The sequence below is a fragment of the Cherax quadricarinatus genome, chromosome 33 (genome assembly GCF_038502225.1).
Source record: "Cherax quadricarinatus isolate ZL_2023a chromosome 33, ASM3850222v1, whole genome shotgun sequence".
In the NCBI taxonomy this organism is placed as follows: domain Eukaryota; kingdom Metazoa; phylum Arthropoda; class Malacostraca; order Decapoda; family Parastacidae; genus Cherax; species Cherax quadricarinatus.
The window spans coordinates 11,536,707-11,560,515 of NC_091324.1; the positions used below are offsets into that span (position 1 = coordinate 11,536,707).

The window sequence follows — 23,809 nt, forward strand, 5'->3', positions numbered from 1 at the left end:
TCACCTAGCCTTAATACCATAATCTGTAAGGATTTAATGTTAAGAATTAATCTAAGTCTGCCCGAAATGCCTAGTCATGCTAGGTGTCCTAGTGGCCCCCTCTGTAATTAGTATTTTATAACATGTAAACCACACAATATCCAAATCCTGTAAACCCCACATTGTAACCCTTATAGAGAATAAACTTGATTTGATTTGATTTGATTTGAACTTGCACTCAGCTTCACACACCTCCATTCCCACAGCCTCAAGCCCACACCTCACCCTCGCTTTCATGGCCCACGCACCCTTACACACACCTAGTCACCCACCACTCTCATTACCGCTCACTCACCCACCCATCATCCACACCAGGCCACTGACATCATCATCCTCACCACTATCATTATCATCACTTTTATCATTACCGTCATCACCACTATCATTACCGTCATCACCAAATCATCTGGTGACTGGAATATCGAAATAGAGAATTAAAACCTCGTTGTAGATTTTTTCCTACTGGTTTATTCAGTTGTGCAGAGGCTCAGATCCATCTCTCCACACATGGAAATTTCTTCTTGCAGAGGTTCAGATCTCTTAAGACGTTGTGATCCTCCTCCTTTGCTTCACAGCAGTGGAAACGCCTCTGCTATGACCTGACCTTCCTGCTACGCTTCACAGCAGTGGGAACGACTCTGTTAAGACCTTCTGACCTTCCTGCTATGCTTCACATTAGTGGAAATTCTTCTCGCAGAGGTACAGATCTCTCTTCAGCAGGTGGAAGGCTCGGACGAGCGGCCGTCAATTATAGATTACACCGCAGCTTAATTGTCTAATTACCTTCATCTGTTTTAATACCACATTTACTATCTTAGAGTACTCTTAATTACCTTGTACTGCCAAATAACCTCAAGTATACCTACCAGTGCAATATTGAATGAAATAAACATTACTTTTTCACTTTTTTTGTAATCATTATTACTTACTAAAATTTTATTAAACACCATATTTACTACCAGTCAATTTTACTTTTTTACATAAAACATTATTTTATACTTCCCATAACATTTTGTTGCCAAATTTTCAAGTTTGTATATTCAACTCCAACCTTTATATTATCCTTTGTACCTGTGTACCTGTCTACCGTCTTACTATCATATTATAACCAAGACATTACCATTGTTATTTTTTACTATTATTCTTTTGGTACTTTAATTGTGAATTTTATTTTGTCAATTTAAATCTAGTTATACTCTTGATCTTGTCAACAACATATTCCAGACTCTAGTGCAATTGCAAGTACCATTTCAATTTGTATTTTTATATTATAAGTTTATATTGTAAGTCCTACTCTAAGATTGTTTTCATATCTTAGTGACTATATTGTGTGTACAATTAGTGTATATTTCAATTATATTATTGTTCAAGGCCCTTAACTATCTTTTGCTAACTAGTACCAACTACCTCACATTTTTTTTCTACTTTTTTTTATTCTTTTGCTACCTTAACTTGTATATTTTATCTTGTCAATTTAAATCTAGTTATACTCTAATTCTTGTAAACAACTTATATAACACCTTAGTGCAATTACAACTGAGAGTCTTGTGCCTTTTTTATATCATTAGATTAAACTCAGTTGTACTATAGCTCATTCTAGCTCAATACATAGTCAGTACCAAAGTCATTATATTAGACCATAGTGTAATTACTAGTGAGAGCCTGGTGCTATTTTTAATTTGTATTTCTACATTATTAGATTAAACCTAGTTGTACTACTGCTCACTCTAGGTCAATACATAGACTATACCAAAGTCATTACATTAGACCTTAGTGCAATTACAAGTGAGAGTCTTGTGCTATTTTTAATTTGTATTTTTATATTATTAGTTTATACCTAGTTGTACTTTAGCTCATTCCAGCACAACACATAGACAACACCAACTTCATTATGTGTATTAGTGACTATACTCTACATGACCAAAATGCTATAGCTATATACTTGTCCAAACTTCCCACCACTACAGATATCAGTACTAAAACTCAACACACAACTCAGGATATAAATAACCATAATTTAAATCTAGAAGATGATTGATCACGTTGACCCTGATCTAAACCTACATAATCTGACAATCAAAACCTATTGGAAAGTAACTGCCTTTACTACACAGCATCACAAGCCAGCACTATCCTAAACAATGATAAAAGTCTATCAGTACTTAACTACAACATCAGGTCCTTAAGCAAACACTATGATGACCTCCTGGCACTCCTTGAATCACTAAAGACACCCTTCTCCTGCATTATTCTTACAGAGACCTGGCTAAAACAGGACACAATAGATATCTACCCTCTACCAGGATACACAGCAATCCACAACTGCAGACCATACCAAGTTGGGAGTGGTATTGCAATCTATTACTCTAACCAATTATCTTGTATCAGCACCAATTGCTTTAGTGATGAATATGGAGAATACATTTTTGCTGATTTTACTGTAAAAAACCTTAAGACGCCTATAACAATCGGTGCCATTTACCGGATACCCCACACAAACAACAAAATACCTTTCATCCGTGGACTGCTTGCTGAGGCAAAGGCAATGTTCGCGGCTTTCACTGAGACCCACATAAAGGATCACTTGGACAACGAAATATGGATTCCAGGTTACAACCTATACAGATGTGACAGAGTAAACAGGCAAAAGGGGGGGGGGGGGTTGGCCTGTACATTGCAGAGTCACTTGTTTGCACAGAACTGCTTAATGACTCAAATGATGTAGTGGAAGTTTTAGCAGCAAAGGTCGAGAACCAAAACCTAGTCATTGTGGTAGTCTACAAGCCTCCGGATGCAACATCCCAGCAATTCCAGGAACAGCTGTTAAAAATTGACCACTGTCTGGAAAACCTTCCAGCTCCTGCACCCAACATCTTGCTCCTGGGGGATTTCAACTTAAGGCACCTAAAATGGAGGAATATAGCAAATAATATTGTTGCAGTAATAACACCAGGAGGCAGCTCTGATGAAAACTCACACTCACACGAGCTTTTAAATCTCTGCACAAAATTCAATTTAAACCAGCAAATAATAGAGCCTACTAGACTGGAGAATACACTAGACCTCATCTTCACTAACAATGATGATCTGATAAGAAATGTAACCATATCAAAAACAATATACTCAGATCACAACATAATTGAGGTTCAGACATGTATGCGTGGAGCCCCAGACCGACATAATGAGACTAGTCACGAGGGAGCATTCACCAAATTCAACTTCAATAACAAAAACATAAAGTGGGACCAAGTAAACCAAGTCCTAACCGATATAAGCTGGGAAGATATACTAAGCAACACAGACCCCAACTTATGCCTAGAACAGATTAACTCGGTGGCACTCGATGTATGCACAAGGCTTATTCCTCTAAGAAAAAGGAGTAGATGTAAAATAGAAAGAGACAGGCGCTCCCTTTACAGGCGACGGAAAAGAGTAACAGAGCTGCTAAAAGAGGTCAATATATCTGAAATGCGTAGGGAGACACTGGTCAGAGAAATAGCAAGCATCGAACTTAAGCTAAAAGAATCCTTTAGGAGTCAGGAATCACGGGAAGAACTAAAAGCCATAAATGAAATCGAAAGAAACCCAAAGTATTTCTTCTCCTATGCCAAATCAAAATCGAGAACAACGTCCAGTATTGGGCCCCTACTTAAACAAGATGGGTCCTACACAGATGACAGCAAGGAAATGAGTGAGCTACTCAAGTCCCAATATGACTCAGTTTTTAGCAAGCCGCTAACCAGACTGAGAGTCGAAGATCAAAATGAATTTTTTATGAGAGAGCCACAAAATTTGATTAACACAAGCCTATCCGATGTTATCCTGACGCCAAATGACTTCGAACAGGCGATAAATGACATGCCCATGCACTCTGCCCCAGGGCCAGACTCATGGAACTCTGTGTTCATCAAGAACTGCAAGAAGCCCCTATCACGAGCCTTTTCCATCCTATGGAGAGGGAGCATGGACATGGGGGTCGTCCCACAGTTACTAAAAACAACAGACATAGCCCCACTCCACAAAGGGGGCAGTAAAGCAACATCAAAGAACTACAGACCAATATCACTAACATTCCATATCATAAAAATCTTTGAAAGGGTCCTAAGAAGCAAGATCACCACCCATCTAGAAACCCATCAGTTACACAACCCAGGGCAACATGGGTTTACAACAGGTCGCTCCTGTCTGTCTCAACTATTGGATCACTACGACAAGGTCCTAAATGCACTAGAAGACAAAAAGAATGCAGATGTAATATATACAGACTTTGCAAAAGCCTTCGACAAGTGTGACCATTGCGTAATAGCGCACAAAATGCGTGCTAAAGGAATAACAGGAAAAGTCGGTCGATGGATCTATAATTTCCTCACTAACAGAACACAGAGTAGTCGTCAACAGAGTAAAGTCCGAGGTAGCTACGGTGAAAAGCTCTGTTCCACAAGGCACAGTACTCGCTCCCATCTTGTTCCTCATCCTCAATCCGACGTAGACAAGGATGTCAGCCACAGCACCGTGTCTTCCTTTGCAGTTGACACCCGAATCTGCATGACAGTGTCTTCCATTGCAGACACTGCAAGGCTCCAGGCGGACATCAACCAAATCTTTCAGTGGGCTGCAGAAAACAATATGAAGTTCAACGATGAGAAATTTCAATTACTCAGATATGGTAAACATGAGGAAATTAAATCTTCATCAGAGTACAAAACAAATTCTGGCCACAAAATAGAGCGAAACACCAACGTCAAAGACCTGGGAGTGATCATGTCGGAGGATCTCACTTCAAGGACCATAACATTGTATCAATCGCATCTGCTAGAAAAATGACAGGATGGATAATGAGAACCTTCAAAACTAGGGAGGCCAAGCCCATGATGACACTCTTCAGGTCACTTGTTCTATCTAGGCTGGAATATTGCTGCACACTAACAGCACCTTTCAAGGCAGGTGAAATTGCCGACCTAGAAAATGTACAGAGAACTTTCACGGCGCGCATAACGGAGATAAAACACCTCAATTACTGGGAGCGCTTGAGGTTCCTAAACCTGTATTCCCTGGAACGCAGGAGGGAGAGATACATGATTATATACACCTGGAAAATCCTAGAGGGACTAGTACCGAACTTGCACACGAAAATCACTCACTACGAAAACAAAAGACTTGGCAGACGATGCAACATCCCCCCAATGAAAAGCAGGGGTGTCACTAGCACGTTAAGAGACCATACAATAAGTGTCAGGGGCCCGAGACTGTTCAACTGCCTCCCAGCACACATAAGGGGGATTACCAACAGACCCCTGGCAGTCTTCAAGCTGGCACTGGACAAGCACCTAAAGTCAGTTCCTGATCAGCCAGGCTGTGGCTCGTACGTTGGTTTGCGTGCAGCCAGCAGCAACAGCCTGGTTGATCAGGCACTGATCCACCAGGAGGCCTGGTCACAGACCGGGCCGCGGGGGCGTTGACCCCCGGAACTCTCTCCAGGTAAACTCCAGGTAAACACTAACATCCCAAACTTCAGTGAGAAATTAAAGGCACTAATAACAAACAGACAAATGAATAAGCACCACCTTCTCTTGGCTGGAGACTTCAACATCAACCTTGGCCTACTAGATGATCAGCCTGTAACTGATTTCATCAACAATATGAACAACACACTTCTCATACCAACAATAACTAAACCAACCAGGCTCACTGAAACAAGTGCAACTATAATAGACCACATATGGACCAATATACTAGCCCCCCTTAAATCAGGGATAATCACAGATAGCACTACAGACCACTACCCTACCTTCCTCTTGACAAACATTAGTAAACCACCACTTGAATACAACAAAGTCTCATTTAGACTCCATGACGAGGCCTCAATAAGGAAGTTCACAGCTGACCTAGAGACTGTTGACTGGCCTATAGAGTTCTCCAAGGCCAATGGTATTGACGACTGGACAGACATTTTTCTTAACAAACTACTTAGACTATACAACAAACATTGTCCTATAAAAACGAAACAGATCACAAACAAACGGCTTGGTTGCCCATGGCTAACCAGCACCATTCTGAAATCCACTGATAAGAAACACCAATATGAAAAGCAATATAGACAGGGCTTAATACACAAAGATATTCTTAAACACTATTCATCAGTCCTCACCAAAGTAATAAAGAAAGCCAAACAACTATACTACTCCAGTAGATTCACTGACACAAGAGGAGATATAAAAAAGATCTGGAAAACACTCTCTCAGATTCTAGGGACCCACAAACTGAAAATAAACAAGAATATTGTCCTAACTAAACCTAATGAAACACCACTGCAACCCACCGACACAGCTGACAAGATAAACGACTTCTTCTCAACCATAGGTTCTAATCTCGCCAATAAAATCCCACGTACCAATGCCCATGCCGGGGACTACCTAGATGGGAATTTCCCAAATTCCTTCTATCTTGCTCCAACTGAGCCCACGGAAGTCACCGAGATTATAAAGTCACTTAAAAATAACTCAGGGAATCTGTCTCATGTCCCACCATTATTGTACAAGAGAGTGGCCCATGTCCTCTCGCATACTATCTCATTGCTTTTTAACAAGTCACTAGAAGCTAGCACCTTCCCGAAACTACTCAAGACGGCAAGGGTTACACCAATACATAAAGGTGGTGACCCTACAGATTTAAACAACTATAGGCCAATATCAAACTTACCATTGCTATCCAAAATCTTTGAGAAACTCGTGCACAGGAGACTATATTCATTTATAACGTCACAAAACATACTCAACCCCTGCCAATTTGGATTCAGGAAAAATAAAAGCACTAACGATGCAATTATAAAAATGCTAGATCTGCTTTACACAGCATTGGAAAATAAGGAATATCCACTAGGAATTTTTATTGACCTAAGAAAAGCTTTTGACACAGTAGACCACGGCATCCTACTCCACAAACTTGACCATTATGGTATAAGAGGCCATGTGCTTTCATATTTCAAATCTTACCTTACTAATTGGTATCAGTATGTCACCATTAAAGACACAGCATCAACAACACAGCCACTTGATACTGGAGTTCCGCAGGGAAGTGTCCTTGGTCCCCTGCTCTTCCTCATATACATCAATGATCTTCCAAACGTATCTCGACACCTGAACCCCATTCTCTTTGCTGACGACACCCTAATCTTGCAACCCTCAACACCATTGTTAATGAGGAGCTGATCAAAATATCGACTTGGATGACAGCCAATAAACTTACGCTTAACGTTGACAAAACCTACTACATTATGTTTGGTAGCAGAGCAGGAGATGCGCAAATTAACATTATGATCGACAACACTCTAATTACCAGGCATAATGAGGGCAAATTCCTAGGCTTATACCTTGACAACAACCTGAACTTCAGCACCCATATCCAACACATAACCAAAAAAGTATCCAAAACGGTTGGGATCCTCTCCAAGATACGATACTACGTCCCGCAAACTGCCCTTCTCACACTATACCATTCACTTATATATCCATACCTCACCTATGCTATCTGTGCTTGGGGTTCAACTGCAGCAACACACCTAAAGCCAATAATAACCCAACAAAAAGCCGCAGTAAGAATAATCACTAAATCCCATCCCTGGCAACACACCCCCCCACTCTTCATAGATCTAAACTTACTCCCTGTTCAGTACATCCACACTTACTACTGTGCAATCTACATCTACAGGACCTTAAATTCCAATATTAACCTTGACCTAAAACGCTTTCTTGATAGTTGTGACAGAACCCACAGGCACAACACCAGACACAAACATCTCTATGACATTCCCCGTGTCCGACTAAACCTTTACAAAAATTCAATGTATGTCAAAGGCCCTAAAATCTGGAACACCCTACCTGAAAATTCCAAAACTGCAGACACATTCACTTATATATCCATACCTCACCTATGCTATCTGTGCTTGGGGTTCAACTGCAGCAACACACCTAAAGCCAATAATAACCCAACAAAAAGCCGCAGTAAGAATAATCACTAAATCCCATCCCTGGCAACACCCCCCCCCCACTCTTCATAGATCTAAACTTACTCCCTGTTCAGTACATCCACACTTACTACTGTGCAATCTACATCTACAGGACCTTAAATTCCAATATTAACCTTGACCTAAAACGCTTTCTTGATAGTTGTGACAGAACCCACAGGCACAACACCAGACACAAACATCTCTATGACATTCCCCGTGTCCGACTAAACCTTTACAAAAATTCAATGTATGTCAAAGGCCCTAAAATCTGGAACACCCTACCTGAAAATTCCAAAACTGCAGACACATTCATCACCTTCAAAACTACCATCAGAAAACATCTTATCTCCCTGATACACCCTGTCAACTAATAATACGAATACCACCTGGTGGTTCACACTTACACTCACTCACCCATTTGACCATAAACAGAAATATCAATCTCAATCTCAAAATAATGAATCTTAACTAGTCAAAAGTTGGCCTGTGATACTCCAATACTGAAACTATGTATAGTGCCAAAACAAAAGCATTCACATTGCTAAACTCACAACTAGTATTTAGTCACTTAGCCATAATACCAACTTATCTCATAATTCTGTAACATTTTAAACCTAAGATTTAATATAAGTCTGCCCGAAATGCCTAGCAATGCTAGGCGTTCTAGTGGTACACTCTGTAATTATTATTTTACTACATGTAAACCACACAATAACCAAATTCTGTAAACTCAGCATTGTAATACTTATAGAGAATAAAGTTTGAATTGAATTGAATTGAATTGAATTGAATTGAATTCAGGTGGTAATAGGTAGCAAGGGGCTCATTTACGGTAATGGACACCATTACCTGTCCTCTCATTGCAGTAACGGGGCACCGCGCCTGCCCCTAGCGCCCTATTAAGCGTAATTCAGAGGCGAGTCCTAACACATTACCCAAAGGAATTTTATGTAATGGGTTTACTATTTAACTAATGATATCTCAGGCTTCTTGAAGTGTCAGACACTTGTATATGTATTACTCACTGCTACATCAAAAAAATATCTATTTCTGGATGGTTTTCAATCAAATTATATACAGTAGGTTAACCTTTGTTATGTAATGTAAATATTTACGTAATGTCTTGGGTTCAATGCAGAATGTTCATTGTATGACATCTGCCGTGTCCCCAGACACGAATATATACAAGGGACACGCACTCCGAAGTCGTACGTGTCTCTGCTATGTGCTCATTCTCTTACTCGTACGTGCCTTGTCCGTGTTCCTTGACCAGGGATCGTTACACCCCAGACGTTCCTGGACGTGTCTGACAGCTGGGCTCCCAGTGTCCTACCGCCGACACAACTGAAGTAGTTAGGTTGCAGCACAAGCTTTCACTGGGAAATAGTTTTACTATATTATGACTTTATAAAACTCTCACAGAACGATGACAGCTTGTGTTGCAACGTGTGTCTTTTCTTCAACACACCAGTTGTAGACTAAGCTATTGGTACACGCAGAAGGCGACTCCTTGAGACGGGTCAAACACACTTGAGTGCAGCTCTGCACTTTAGTCTTCCTGGACTTATATATTACGATTAGCACAACTTTTTTAACCTGCCTTTTAAATAAGTGATGTTGTCTGTTATGCAGGTAAGTTACTGTACTCGTTACAGAAAAATAACTGACACGGATTACTGTCGTAATGGAATATTTTGCGTTACCGATCACCTTGTGTCTGGGAGTATTGTAAGATGCAGGCGCAAGTATGCGGTACCACTGGGCAACCACTACCGTAACACTCAGTAGCATGGATGCTACATGATAGGTGCTTCGTCTCTTCCGAGGTTACACCTCTGACATCTTCAAGAAGCAGTGAATTCATTAAGGTGATTTTTTATTAGGCAGTTGACTTAATTTGTGGGACTGGTGACCTCAAGTGTGCAACCTTGGCACCTAGGCACAGCGGCTGTAGCCTTTAGTGCCAGACATTATATTCTCATCATTCTACCCTCCCTTCACCTGCCAGGCTCACTCATATTAACACTACAGACTTAGGTCGAGTGTCTATCGACAAGTGCCTTTAACAACTGGTAACCGACTACCACCAACGTGTGGGGGTGGAGGCTCTCAGCTTCCACCCTAACACCCATCTACCACCCAAAATGTCTCCAGCTCCTGCCCCCACCCATACGCCATTTGGTCCCCTTCAAGAAAATTTAAAGATTTTTTTAAGTAATAGTTTTCTTTAAAAAACAAAAGTCTTCAACAAAATTTATAGATTTTTTTTCAAGATTCGTTTTTTAAAATTTGAAAATTTTTTAAGAATTTAAAAAAAAAAAAATATATATGAAAAACATTAAAGGTAACTTTTTAAAGAATTTTTAATTTTTTAAAATTACATTTTTAATTAAAATCTTAAAAATAAAAATCTAAAAAAATAAAAAAAAATTTAAAAATATTTAATTTTTTTTATTTTTGTTAAGGACAGTGTTTTTATTTTTATATTTTTTTAAAAATATCTTAAAAAATATTCTTAAAAAATCTAAAAAAAAAAAAATTCAAGAAAATTTATTTTAAAATTTTCATTAAAAAATTTTTCTTGAAAAAAAAAAAAAAAAGTTAAAGCCACTTACGGATCCTGCCTATACCATTTCACTCTCCAGGTCGTTTTACTTCCTGACTACTATAAGGCTGAAGAAATACTTCCTAACATATCTATAAGTCAAAGTTTTTAACTTCCAACAGTGCCCATGTGTCTGTTTCTAATCTTTCAAACAATCTGTCCTGATTCACCTTGTCAATTCCTCTCAGTATTTCGTACATTGTTATATCATCCCTAGTCCTGTCCTCCAGTGTCATCAGGTTGATCTTCCTTAACCTTTCCTCATAGGACATTCCCTTTAGCTCCGGGACTACTCTAAGTGTATACCTCTGCACTTTCACCAATTTCTTGACAGGCTTGATTGGGTGTGGGTTCCATACTGGTACTGCATACTAAAAAATGGACCTGACGTACTGTATATTGTACAGTGTCGTGAATGACTCCTTACTTTATATCTAAAAGCCCGATGAGCATTTGCTGTAGCAGTTATTTGTTTGTGAGAGCCTCAAGCGATTTACTTGGTACAATTCTCACCCAAAGGCTCTTCTCGAGTGAGGTTTGCAGCCTTTGCCCCCAGATCCTCTACTCCCTGTCTTATTTCTTCTCTAAATTTCACATTACATTTGCTGGGGTTAAACTCCGGTAGCCACCTACCAGAAAAGATCTGCAGCTTGTCCAGATCCATTTGTAGCCTTTCCTGGTCCACATCTATCCCATGCATTTGCAACATCTGCCATATTGCTTCCCTAGGCCTTTTTTCTAGATCAACAATTGCAACAGTTGCTTACCTTATCTAGGCATTGGTCACTCTGCTTCCCTGAATCTCTTCATAATTGTTACCTTGCTCACACTCCAAAAGCACGTCAAATCATAAAAGCCACTTCTCCACTCCCTCTAACACGCTCTCACAAGCCTTTTGGACTTTCTTGCCCCTACCTGGAGGTTACCTGGAGGTTATTCCGGGGATCAACGCCCCCGCGGCCCGGTCCACGACCAGGCCTCCCGATGGATCAGGGCCTGATCAACTAGGCTGTTACTGCTGGCCGCACGCAGTCCGACGTACGAGCCACAGCCCGGCTGATCCGGCACTGACTTTAGGTATCTGTCCAGCTCTCTCTTGAAGGCAGCCAGGGGTTTATTGGCAATTCCCCTAATGCTTGATGGGAGGCTGTTGAACAGTTTTGGGCCCCGGACACTTATAGTGTTTTCTCTTAGTGTACCAATGGCGCCCCTACTTTTTATTGGCGGCATTTTGCATCGCCTGCCCAGTCTTTTACTTTCGTAGGGGGTGATTTCTGTGTGCAGATTTGGGACCATTCCTTCCAAGATTTTCCAAGTGTAGATTATGATATATCTCTCCCTCCTGCGTTCCAACGAGTACAAGTCAAGTGCTTCCAAGCGTTCCCAGTAGTTAAGGTGCTTGACAGAACTTATACGTGCAGTAAAGGATCTCTGTACACTCTCTAGATCTGCGATTTTACCTGCTTTGTATGGAGATGTTAATGTACAGCAGTATTCCAGCCTAGAGAGAACAAGTGATTTGAAAAGGATCATCATGGGCTTGGCATCTCTCGTTTTGAAAGTTCTCATTATCCATCCTATCATTTTCTTTGCACGTGCGATCGTGGCACTGTTGTGATCCTTGAAAGTGAGATCCTCAGACATTACTACTCCCAGGTCCCTTACATTATTTTTCCGCTCTATTGTATGGCCGGAGTCAGTAGTATACTCTGTTCTAGTTATTATCTCCTCCAGTTTTCCATAACGGAGTAGTTGGAATTTGTCCTCATTGAACATCATATTGTTTACCGTTGCCCACTGGAAAACCCTAGCATTCAAATCCTTTAGCTTCTCCCTCCAGCACTTCCTTGGACAATCACTATCGCTGTACTATACATAAAAATAATGTTATCATGGTGCTCCATCCTCTAAATACCCAATCCATTTCAACAACCCCTGGCACGGGTGAAACATTGGGCATGTTTCCTTACACCTGCTGCCCCTGTTTCAACTAGCAATAAGTAGGTACCTGGGTGTTAGCCGACTGTTGTGAGTGGCATCCTGGGGGGACAAGATTAACCTAAGTTGCCCTAAATGTTCTGCATTAGCAGGGGCTTTCTATATATGTAGTATGTATTATTATTATAATCGACACCCTCTTCTAATCTCCCTACTTCGAATTCTCTGCATAATACTAACACCACACATTGCTCTGAAACATGACATCTTCACGTGCACACTCAAAGTCTAGACTGAGTGAAGGGATCCAAGCCTGCGTATCTGCGAATGGAGTTGGCAGCTGAGAAAACCCGGGATGCACTGAATTGTATTAAAACTTTGTTAAAAAAAAAATAGATCTCATCTCACTAAAGTCTGGCTATCCCTGCTCTAGCATACACACACATCCATCTGCCTCAGTAACTGCGAGTCCATCTTAAAAAAAAAAATACCGTAGTGGCTGCAATAACTATACGGAGGCGCACAACCATTCAGATACAATCTGCTTTAAGAATGAATTTATGGAAAGGTGATAAGTCGCAGGGGAACCAATATGTCCCCTATAATTTCCTTATTATAATCAGTTAAGTAAAATGTAATTATTGTAATACTGGAAAAATTATTATTCTGATAGGAAAATGTATTACACACTTAGAAATATCACTGAATAAATGTGTACAAGATAAACGTTACGAGAGAAATAAATATGGCGTAACGGGAAGGACGGACTGGCGAGGTGTGTATCTTTATTTAACGTAATAGTAGTCGACAGAAACATTATCGGCGAAAAGGTAAATAAGTGAAGAGGAAATGCATCTGGATGATTCCAGATATATAAAGAATTTGAGGAAATAAGGATAGTATTAACGAAAAAAGTGATACGGTATGGAATGGGCATCATGTCTACTATCGCATGTATCATCCAGTAATTAATGTACGCCTCCCAATGTGTATTAAACTTCATACAACAGATAAGGTAGCTAGGTATTGGCCAATTTTAAGTTGCCTTTCTGTTAAGAAGCGTTAGGATATACCACCAATGTAATAAATGTGTAAGTACGGTGCCCCGTGGCCTGGTGGCTAGATAACAAAGAGGCACATACCGTATCTGGAACAATACATGTCATCGAAAGCTCCTCTCTCCTATGTGCGGGTTACTGGTGGCTAAAGCTCTCGCTTCACACGGCGAGGTTCCGGGTTCGATTCCCAGCTTAGGTAGAAACATTGGGCGCGTCTATGTTCCCCCATCAGTAAAATGGGTATCTGGGTGTTAGTCGACTGGTGTGGGTCGCATCCTGGGACAAAACTGACCAAATTTTCCCGAAATCCTCTGCATAACAAGCGGCTTTCTATATATTAGTATGTCATTGATGTCAACTAGAGCTGTATACCATGTACATGTACTTGTAGAAATAAAGATATATGAAATTGTGTTTAATAATCGTCAAATTTATTGGCGTAAATTTTCATAATAAATATTCAGGAACCATATGTTCCTAATCAAGGGTCCCTGTGTCAGTTGGGGAGCTGAGACGGTGGGCACTGAAGGAGGGACATTGTTTTCGACCCCAATGTTTCTCAAATCCCACAAGTCTCCAAGATACATTAATATCAGTGATAAATTAGACACATGTGCAACAATTGGGTATCTTTATTAAGGAAATGTTTCGCAACACATTGGCTTCATCAGTCCATACAAAGGAGAACAGAGAAGAACAGTCCCTCAGCCTTGAGTCGATGTGGTCAGTCCATCAGTCTTGGGTATCAATAAAGATACCCAAGTGTTGCACATGTGTCTAATTTATCAACTTGTCGGTTCTTTGAACAATTTATCTACATCAACATCAGTAAGTTACAATTAGTTTTTGTATCAAGAGCTCTTCCCAGTGTGTGAGTGGAAGTTAATTCGAGATTGTGCACTCGTGAAAAATCCCCACATAATTTCTAACAGAATTTAACCTATCATGGTTAGGTTAGGTAAGGTTCGTCAAGAAAAAGGACAAGTGTTGCCTGCCGCGGGTCGCCAGATGATGACCCGCCGGTCATCTGACCGAAGCCTTCCGCTGGCTTACCGATCCACCCCTTTAAAAATTATGGTCATAGTTATAACTACTTAGTTACAATAAAAACCTATCATGTTATCCCCCATTAACTCCACAACCTTTTTATGTGATATATCCTCTACCAGGATACACAGCAATTCACAACTGCAGACCAAACCAAGTTGGGGGTGGTATTGCAATCTATTACTCTAACCAATTATCTTGTATTAGCACCACCTGCTTTAGTGATGAATATGGGGAATACATTTTTGCTAATTTTACTGTAAAAAACCTTAAGACACCTATAACAATCGGTGCCATTTACCGGATACCTCACACAAACATCCCAAATTTCAGTGAGAAATTAAAGTCACTAATAACAAACAGACAAATGAATAAGCACCACCTTCTCTTAGCTGGAGACTTCAACATCAACCTTGGCTTACTAGATGATCAGCCTGTAACTGATTTCATCAACAATATGAACAACACACTTCTCATACCAACAATAACTAAACCAACCAGGCTCACTGAGACAAGTGCAACCATAATAGACCACATATAGACCAATATACTAGCCCCCCTTAAATCAGGGATAATCACAGATAGCACTACAGACCACTACCCTACCTTCCTCCTGACACACATTAGTAAACCACCACTTGAATACAACAAAGTCTCATTTAGACTTCATGACGAGGCCTCAATAAGGAAGTTCACAGCTGACCTAGAGATTGTTGACTGGCCTACAGAATTCTCCAAGGCCAATGGTATTGATGACTGGACAGACATTTTTCTTAACAAATTACTTAGACTATACAACAAACATTGTCCTATAAAAACGAAACAGATCACAAACAAACAGCTTGGTTGCCCATGGCTAACCAGCACCATTCTGAAATCCATTGACAAGAAACACCAATATGAAAAGCAATATAAACAGGGCTTAATACACAAAGATATTCTTAAACACTATTCATCAGTTCTCACCAAAGTAATAAAGAAAGCCAAACAACTATACTACTCCAGTAGATTCACAGACACTAGAGGAGATATAAAAAAGATCTGGAAAACACTCTCTCAGATTCTAGGGACCCACAAACTGAAAATAAACAAGAATATTGTCCTAACTAAACCTAATGAAACACCACTACATCCCACTGACACAGCTAACAAGATAAACGACTTCTTCTCAACCATAGGATCTAATCTCGCCAATAAAATCCCACATACCAATGCCCATGCCGGGGACTACCTAGATGGGAATTTCCCAAATTCCTTCTATCTTGCACCAACTGAGCCTACGTAAGTCACCGAGATTATAAAGTCACTTAAAAATAACTCAGGGAATCTGTCTCATGTCCCACCATTACTGTACAAGCGAGCGGCCCATGTCCTTTCGCATGCTATTTCATTACTTTTTAACAAGTCACAAGAAACTAGCACCTTCCCGAAACTACTCAAGATGGCAAGGGTTACACCAATACATAAAGGTGGTGACCCTACAGACTTAAACAACTATAGGCCAATATCAAACTTACCATTGCTATCCAAAATCTTTGAGAAACTCGTGCACAGGAGACTATATTCATTTACACGGCACAAAACATACTCAACCCCTGCCAATTTGGATTCAGGAAAAATAAAAACACTAATGATGCAATCATAAAAATGCTAGATCTGCTTTACACAGCATTGGAAAATAAGGAATATCCACTAGCAATTTTTATTGACCTAAGAAAAGCTTTTGACACAGTAGACCACGACATCCTACTCCACAAACTTGACCATTACGGTATAAGAGGCCATGCGCTTGCTTATTTCAAATCTTACCTTACTAATAGGTATCATTATGTCACCATTAAAGACACAGCATCAACAACACGGCCACTTGATACTGGAGTTCCGCAGGGAAGTGTCCTTGGTCCCCTGCTCTTCCTCATATACATCAATGATCTTCCAAACGTATCCCAACACCTGAAACCCATTCTCTTTGCTGACGACACTTGTGTCATCTCTCACCCTAATCTTGCCACCCTCAACACCATTGTTAACAAGGAGCTGATCAAAATATCGACTTAGATAACAGCCAATAAACACTGACAAAACCTACTATATTATGTTTGGTAGCAGAGCAGGAGATGCACAAATTAACATTAAGATCGACAACACTCTAATTACCAGACATAATGAGGGCAAATTCCCAGGCCTATACCTTGACAACCTGAATTTCAGCACCCATATCCAACACATAACCAAAAAAGTATCCAAAACGGTTGGGATCCTCTCCAAGATACGATACTACATGCCGCAAAATGCCCTTCTCACACTATACCACTCACTTATTTATCCATACCTCACCTATGCTATTTGTGCTTGGGGATCAACTGCAGCAACACACCTAAAGCCAATAATAACCCAACAAAAAGCTGCAGTAAGAATAATCACTAAATCCCATCCCTGGCAACACCCCCCCCCCACTCTTCATAGATCTAAACTTCCTGTTCAGTACATCCACACTTACTACTGTGCGATCTACATCTACAGGACCTTAAACTCCAATATCAACCTTGACCTAAAACGCTTTCTTGATAGTTGTGACAGAACCCACAGGCATAACACCAGATACAAACATCTCTACGACATTCCCCGTGTCCGACTAAACCTTTACAAAAATTCAATGTATGTCAAAGGCCCTAAAATCTGGAACACCCTACCTGAGAACTCTAGAACTGCATACACATTCATCACCTTCAAAACTACCATTAGAAAACATCTTATCTCCCTGATACACAGTGGTCAGTCGTCACGTGAGGTCACAGACCCTGAGCTGCTTTGGGGATTAGCGTGGACGGTTACAAAGCATGGCTTGCTTCTGCAGTGTTTTAAAAACTGAGTTTGGAGAGTTGAAGGAGGAGGTCTTGCTTCTCCAGGAGGAGATTAGGAGGCTGAAGGTCCACCTCAATGGGCCTGGGAGAGAGTGTGAGGTGGTTGGAGATGTGGGGAATGAGGCTTCTAGCAGTGAGGTGCAGTCTGTCTCTCACTGTGAGGAGGCTGTAGGTGGGGAGGTAGCAACGGGTACCAGCAGTGAGGTGCAGCCCAGCACCTGCTACAAGTGGCGAGTTGTTCACAGTAATGGGAGGCGCATCAGAGTAAGGAAAGTTAAGAGTGAAGATCTGAAGGTAGGAAATCGCTTCTCTGTTCTCCAGGATGAATGTACTTCAGTGGCCAGTGAAGGTAAGGGTACTACTGCCCCTGCTAATGAAGGTAAGCGCATTCTTGTGGTTGGTGACTCTCAGGTAAGATATGTTGACCGTGCTTTTTGTAATAGGAATAAGAAGATGAGAGATAGAGTGTGCTTCCCTGGAGCTGGTGTTGGGGACATTGTCAACAGACTGGATAATATCATGTCAGGTAATGGGAACAAGCCCATTATCTGTCTCAGTGCTGGTGGAAATGATATTGGGAAGGGTAGGAGAGAAGAGCTGCTAGATAAGTACAGGTCAGCTATAGATTTCATTAAGTCTAAGGGAGGGATCCCAATCATATGTAGCATCTTGCCTAGAAGGGGAGTAGGAAATGAATGGTTGTCTAGGGCAATTGGTGTAAATTGCTGGCTAGACAGATACTGCAAGGAACTTGCAATCCCATTCATTGACAACTGGAACAACTTTTATGGCAAACATGATATGTATGCAAGGGATGGGGTTCATCTCTCTGGGGCAGGGGTGGTAGCACTTGCAGACTCGATTGAGAAGGCCATTGGTGAAATGCCTATGATTTTAAACTGATGGAAGATAGAGGTATGGGTGTGTGTGGGAAACAAGCAGGTTGCAACACTAGGGTTGGAAACAGTAAATGTATAAAAGGCATTCAGCATGAAGTTATAAATAAAGACAATAGAACAGGTCAGAAAACAAAGGGGGACAGCAGAGGGCAGCAAGGGACTAGCTCCCTTAAGGTTTACTATACTAATAGCAGGAGTGTTAGAAATAAGATAGATGAGCTAAGATTAATTGCAAGTGCAGGAAACATAGATATTATTGCTATAACAGAGACCTGGCTCAATCTGAAAGATAGAGAGATGCCCTCTGAATGTCACATACAAGGCTATAAATTATTCCACACTGACAGGGTCAACAGGAAAGGTGGTGGAGTAGCGATGTATGTCAGAGACAATTTAAATTGTTGTGTTAGACAAGATATTAAATTAGAAGCGTCAGCCACTGAATCTGTTTGGTTACAGCTTCTCGAGGGCCGAGAAAAACTAATTTTGGGTGTGATTTACAGGGCCCCAAATCTTGATAGGGAGTGCAGTAAACTTCTATGGGACGAAATTCGTAAGGCATCTACATACGAAAATGTTGTGCTAATGGGAGATTTCAACTATAGACAGATTGACTGGAGCAATTTGACAGGAAATTTAGAGTCGGGTGACTTTCTTGATACGATCCAGGATTGTTTTTTAAAACAGTTTGTGACAGAGCCAACTAGGGGAAATAACCTCCTTGACTTGGTTCTTGCCAGTAGGGAAACACTAATTAATAATCTTGAGGTTAATGATGAGCTTGGGGAGAGTGATCACAAATCACTCAGTTTTAACATATCATGGAATTCCCCTAATAATGGCAATCAAGTCTCCGTCCCTGACTTTCGCTTGGCTGATTTCATAGGACTGAAAAATTACTTAGGTGGGCTGAACTGGAATGACCTGACTAGGGGTCAGGTAGGTGGTGATGGTTGCCGATATGATGCTTTCCAGGGCATAGTTCTAGCTGCTCAGTCAAATTATGTTCCAAATAGGGAAATCAGATCAAACAAAAATGATCCTAAATGGATGAACAATAGATTAAAATATCTGATTGGTCAAAAGAGAGGCATATATAGGCAAATCAAAAGAGGAGAGGGGCAATTAAGAAATCGATATATTCAGTTAAAGAGAGAAATAAAAAAGGGAATTAGAAAAGCAAAAAGAGATTATGAGGTTAAAGTTGCAAGAGAATCGAAGACTAACCCAAAAGGATTCTTTCAGGTATACAGAAGTAAGATCAGGGACAAGATAGGCCCACTCAAAAGTTCCTCGGGTCAGCTCACTGACAGTGATAAGGAAATGTGTAGAATTTTTAACACATACTTCCTCTCAGTTTTTACACAGGAGGATACCAGTGATATTCCAGTAATGATAAATTATGTAGAACAGGACGATAATAAACTGTGCACTATTAGGGTCACAAGTGACATGGTCCTTAGGCAAATAGATAAATTAAAACCTAACAAATCCCCAGGCCCTGATGAACTGTATGCAAGGGTTCTAAAGGAATGTAAAGAGGAGCTTAGCACACCTTTGGCTAATCTTTTCAACATATCACTACAAACTGGCATGGTGCCAGATAAGTGGAAAATGGCAAATGTGATACCTATTTTCAAAACAGGTGACAGGTCCTTAGCTTCGAACTATAGACCAATAAGCCTAACCTCCATAGTGGGAAAATTTATGGAATCAATAATTGCCGAGGCAGTTCGTAGCCACCTTGAAAAGCATAAATTAATCAACGAATCTCAGCATGGTTTTACAAAGGGACGTTCCTGCCTTACGAATTTATTAACTTTTTTCACTAAGGTATTTGAGGAGGTAGATCATGGTAACGAATATGATATTGTGTATATGGACTTCAGTAAGGCTTTTGACAGGGTCCCACATCAGAGACTATTGAGGAAAATTAAAGCACATGGAATAGGAGGAGAAATTTTTTCCTGGATAGAGGCATGGTTGACAACTAGGCAGCAGAGAGTTTGCATAAATGGGGAGAAATCAGAGTGGGGAAGCGTCACGAGCGGTGTTCCACAGGGGTCAGTGTTGGGCCCCCTGCTGTTCACAATCTACATAAACGACATAGATGAGGGCATAAAGAGCGACATCGGCAAGTTTGCCGATGACACCAAAATAGGCCGTCGAATTCATTCTGACGAGGACATTCGAGCACTCCAGGAAGATTTGAATAGACTGATGCAGTGGTCGGAGAAGTGGCAGATGCAGTTTAATATAGACAAATGCAAAGTTCTAAATGTTGGACAGGACAATAACCATGCCACATATAAACTAAATAATGTAGATCTTAATATTACGGATTGCGAAAAAGATTTAGGAGTTCTGGTTAGCAGTAATCTGAAACCAAGACAACAGTGCATAAGTGTTCGCAATAAAGCTAATAGAATCCTTGGCTTCATATCAAGAAGCATAAATAATAGGAGTCCTCAGGTTGTTCTTCAACTCTATACATCCTTGGTTAGGCCTCATTTAGATTATGCTGCACAGTTTTGGTCACCGTATTACAGAATGGATATAAATTCTCTGGAAAATGTACAAAGGAGGATGACAAAGATGATCCCATGTATCAGAAACCTTCCCTATGAGGATAGACTAAGGGCCCTGAAACTGCACTCTCTAGAAAGACGTAGAATTAGGGGGGATATGATTGAGGTTTATAAGTGGAAGACAGGAATAAATAAAGGGGATGTAAATAGTGTGCTGAAAATATCTAGCCTAGACAGGACTCGCAGCAATGGTTTTAAGTTGGAAAAATTCAGATTCAGGAGGGATATAGGAAAGTACTGGTTTGGTAATAGAGTTGTGGATGAGTGGAACAAACTCCCAAGTACCGTTATAGAGGCCAGAACGTTGTGTAGCTTTAAAAATAGGTTGGATAAATACATGAGTAGATGTGGGTGGGTGTGAGTTAGACCTGATAGCTTGTGCTAACAGGTCGGTTGCCGTGTTCCTCCCTTAAGTCAATGTGACCTGACCTGACTAGGTTGGGTGCATTGGCTTAAGCCGGTAGGGACTTGGACCTGCCTCGCATGGGCCAGTAGGCCTTCTGCAGTGTTCCTTCGTTCTTATGTTCTTATGTACACGAATACCACCTGGTGGTTCACACTTACACTCATTCACCCATTTGACCATAAACAGAAATATTAATCTCAATCTTATAATAATGAATCCTGTGATACTCCAATACTGAAACTATGTGCTGTGCCAAAACAAAAGCATTCAAATTGCTAAACTCACAAACTAGTATTTAGTCACTTAGCCATAATACCAACTTACCTCATAATTTGTAATATTTTAAAATTAAGAATTAAACTAAGTCTGCCGGAAATGCCTAGCCATGCTAGGTGTTCTAGTGGTACACTCTGTAATCATTATAGCTGTATAGTCCTTGTGGCTTAGCGCTTCTTTTTTGATTATAATATAATAATAATGTAATCATTATTTAACTACATGTAAACCACACAATAACCAAATTCTGTAAACTCAGCATTGTAATCCTTATAGAGAATAAACTTCGAATTGAATTTGAATCCTGACAGATGGTAATGCCTAAGTAAAAACAATTTTTACTTTGCTAGAATGAATCAAGTCTGTATTCTGTACCCACAATGGCATGCTTGGCGATAGCCTTATCAGTATTGAAGTCTCCCAACTCGATCTGACAAATTTGATTAAATCACGTATAAAACTAGTCTATAAATAGGTGCACGCTATTCACTCATTTACTGTATAATTTACCAGTCCATAAACGTGTAATCTACTACATTCTCGCATGTCCGGCAACATCGCCGGACACACATCTTCCTTGTCGAATTGACAGGTTCGAATCTAGTGTTAAAAAACACTAAATTCACCGTCGAGATGTGCAATCCTAACATGATAAGTAAATTTATTTAGTTACTATTACACACGAGTACTATTCGATAAGTTTTGGGAGATTACAACTAGGTAACTTACACGTTACTATGTATGATAATTGTACTTATGCGTACCTATCTAAATAAGCTTGTTTACTGTATTATTATTATTATAATCAAAAAGAAGCACTAAACCACAAGGACTATTGTTTACTGTAGTGATAGATGTTATTTAAAGAAGAATAATGTTTACCTTGCGTTTAGGCGAGATGACTGGAGTTGTGTGTGTAGTGGCGGTAGTTGACTCACTACTTGTGTGGTGAACAGAGTTGATGAGAGCAGTGAGGGTCCATGAGGCTGGTTGTGGGTAGTGGTTAGTGATGGTTGTAGTGGAATACAACAACCACACACTACACACCCACCCAGTTCCTACCACAGCCGCCACCACCACCCACCACCACCAGCAACAACCTTGAAGACGCACCATGTAACACCTAGCTCCTGGTACTTTATATCTTCATGTCTTGAATGTAGACATGCTGTAGATGTTACAAGTTAGTAAGGTATAGGGTAGGTTTATCATGAATTTTAATGAGGAACCAATGAAAGGCACCGGCTTTTAACTAGTGAACTTAAAGCTTAGTATATTTTTGAAGATTTATAAATTATCAAGGCCACTCGCATTGTACGGTGTTAAGGTCACATTTGTTTTTAAATAACAGTGTAGCTTGTGGTATGTTAAATGTAGGGATTGTGTGACCACAAATGGTAATGTCTCTGCTAGATTATTCATTGAAACCGTTCATCTGTTGACACGACAGCAACAGTTCATGAGATTTTTTTTTTCAAATGCAGATCATCAGCTTCTAATTTGGGTCATATTAAAGGAACAGCAAGAGAAAGCAGCAGGAGCGTATTCCATCCCGCATGAACACGCACACAAACACCCTCCCTCAGCTAAAGTTGGTGTAACACTGAAGTGAACCCCTGGTCCTCACCACTCACTGGGTTGCCAGTCAATGTACACTCGAACCTAAATATACGGATACTTTTTTTTCCAAAACTGGAAATATATCGTGGCTCTCTTTCCCACTGTATAAGAGAAAATTGTTGTAACTGATTAATAAATGGAGTTCATTTTGGTTTCAATAATTGCATAAATTTATAAGTTTACAGCTATCAGTAAGTTTACGTAGGTACAGGTACACACAAGTACAATTATAAACAATAACATGTGTAAATTACCTAGGATAGCCTTAAAAAAAGTCAAGAGGAGCTTCATTCACAGTATAATGCAAGTTTACAAGTATCAGAGGGTTTTATGAATATTAAAAATTAACGAAATTTCATTACGGTTATATTAAATATGGTAATAATAAATTACCGGAATTTCTGTTATTATTACTGATTGTCCTTAATGACTAAATTTCACATAATTTTTGTTTAAATCATTCT

The 23,809-nt window shown here is 40.2% G+C and overlaps 1 protein-coding gene across 1 annotated transcript in view; it reads right to left on the reverse strand.

Moving 5' to 3' along the window:
- LOC128693879 (carbohydrate sulfotransferase 11) overlaps positions 1-23,592 on the reverse strand; it is a 52,985-nt gene extending 29,393 nt beyond the window's left edge. The window contains exon 1 of the mRNA XM_053783743.2: positions 22,608-23,592. Coding sequence (XP_053639718.2) covers positions 22,608-22,841 — 234 coding nt within the window. The 5' untranslated portion in view covers positions 22,842-23,592. The remainder of the gene's footprint in view (positions 1-22,607) is intronic.
- Positions 23,593-23,809: the final 217 nt, after the last annotated feature.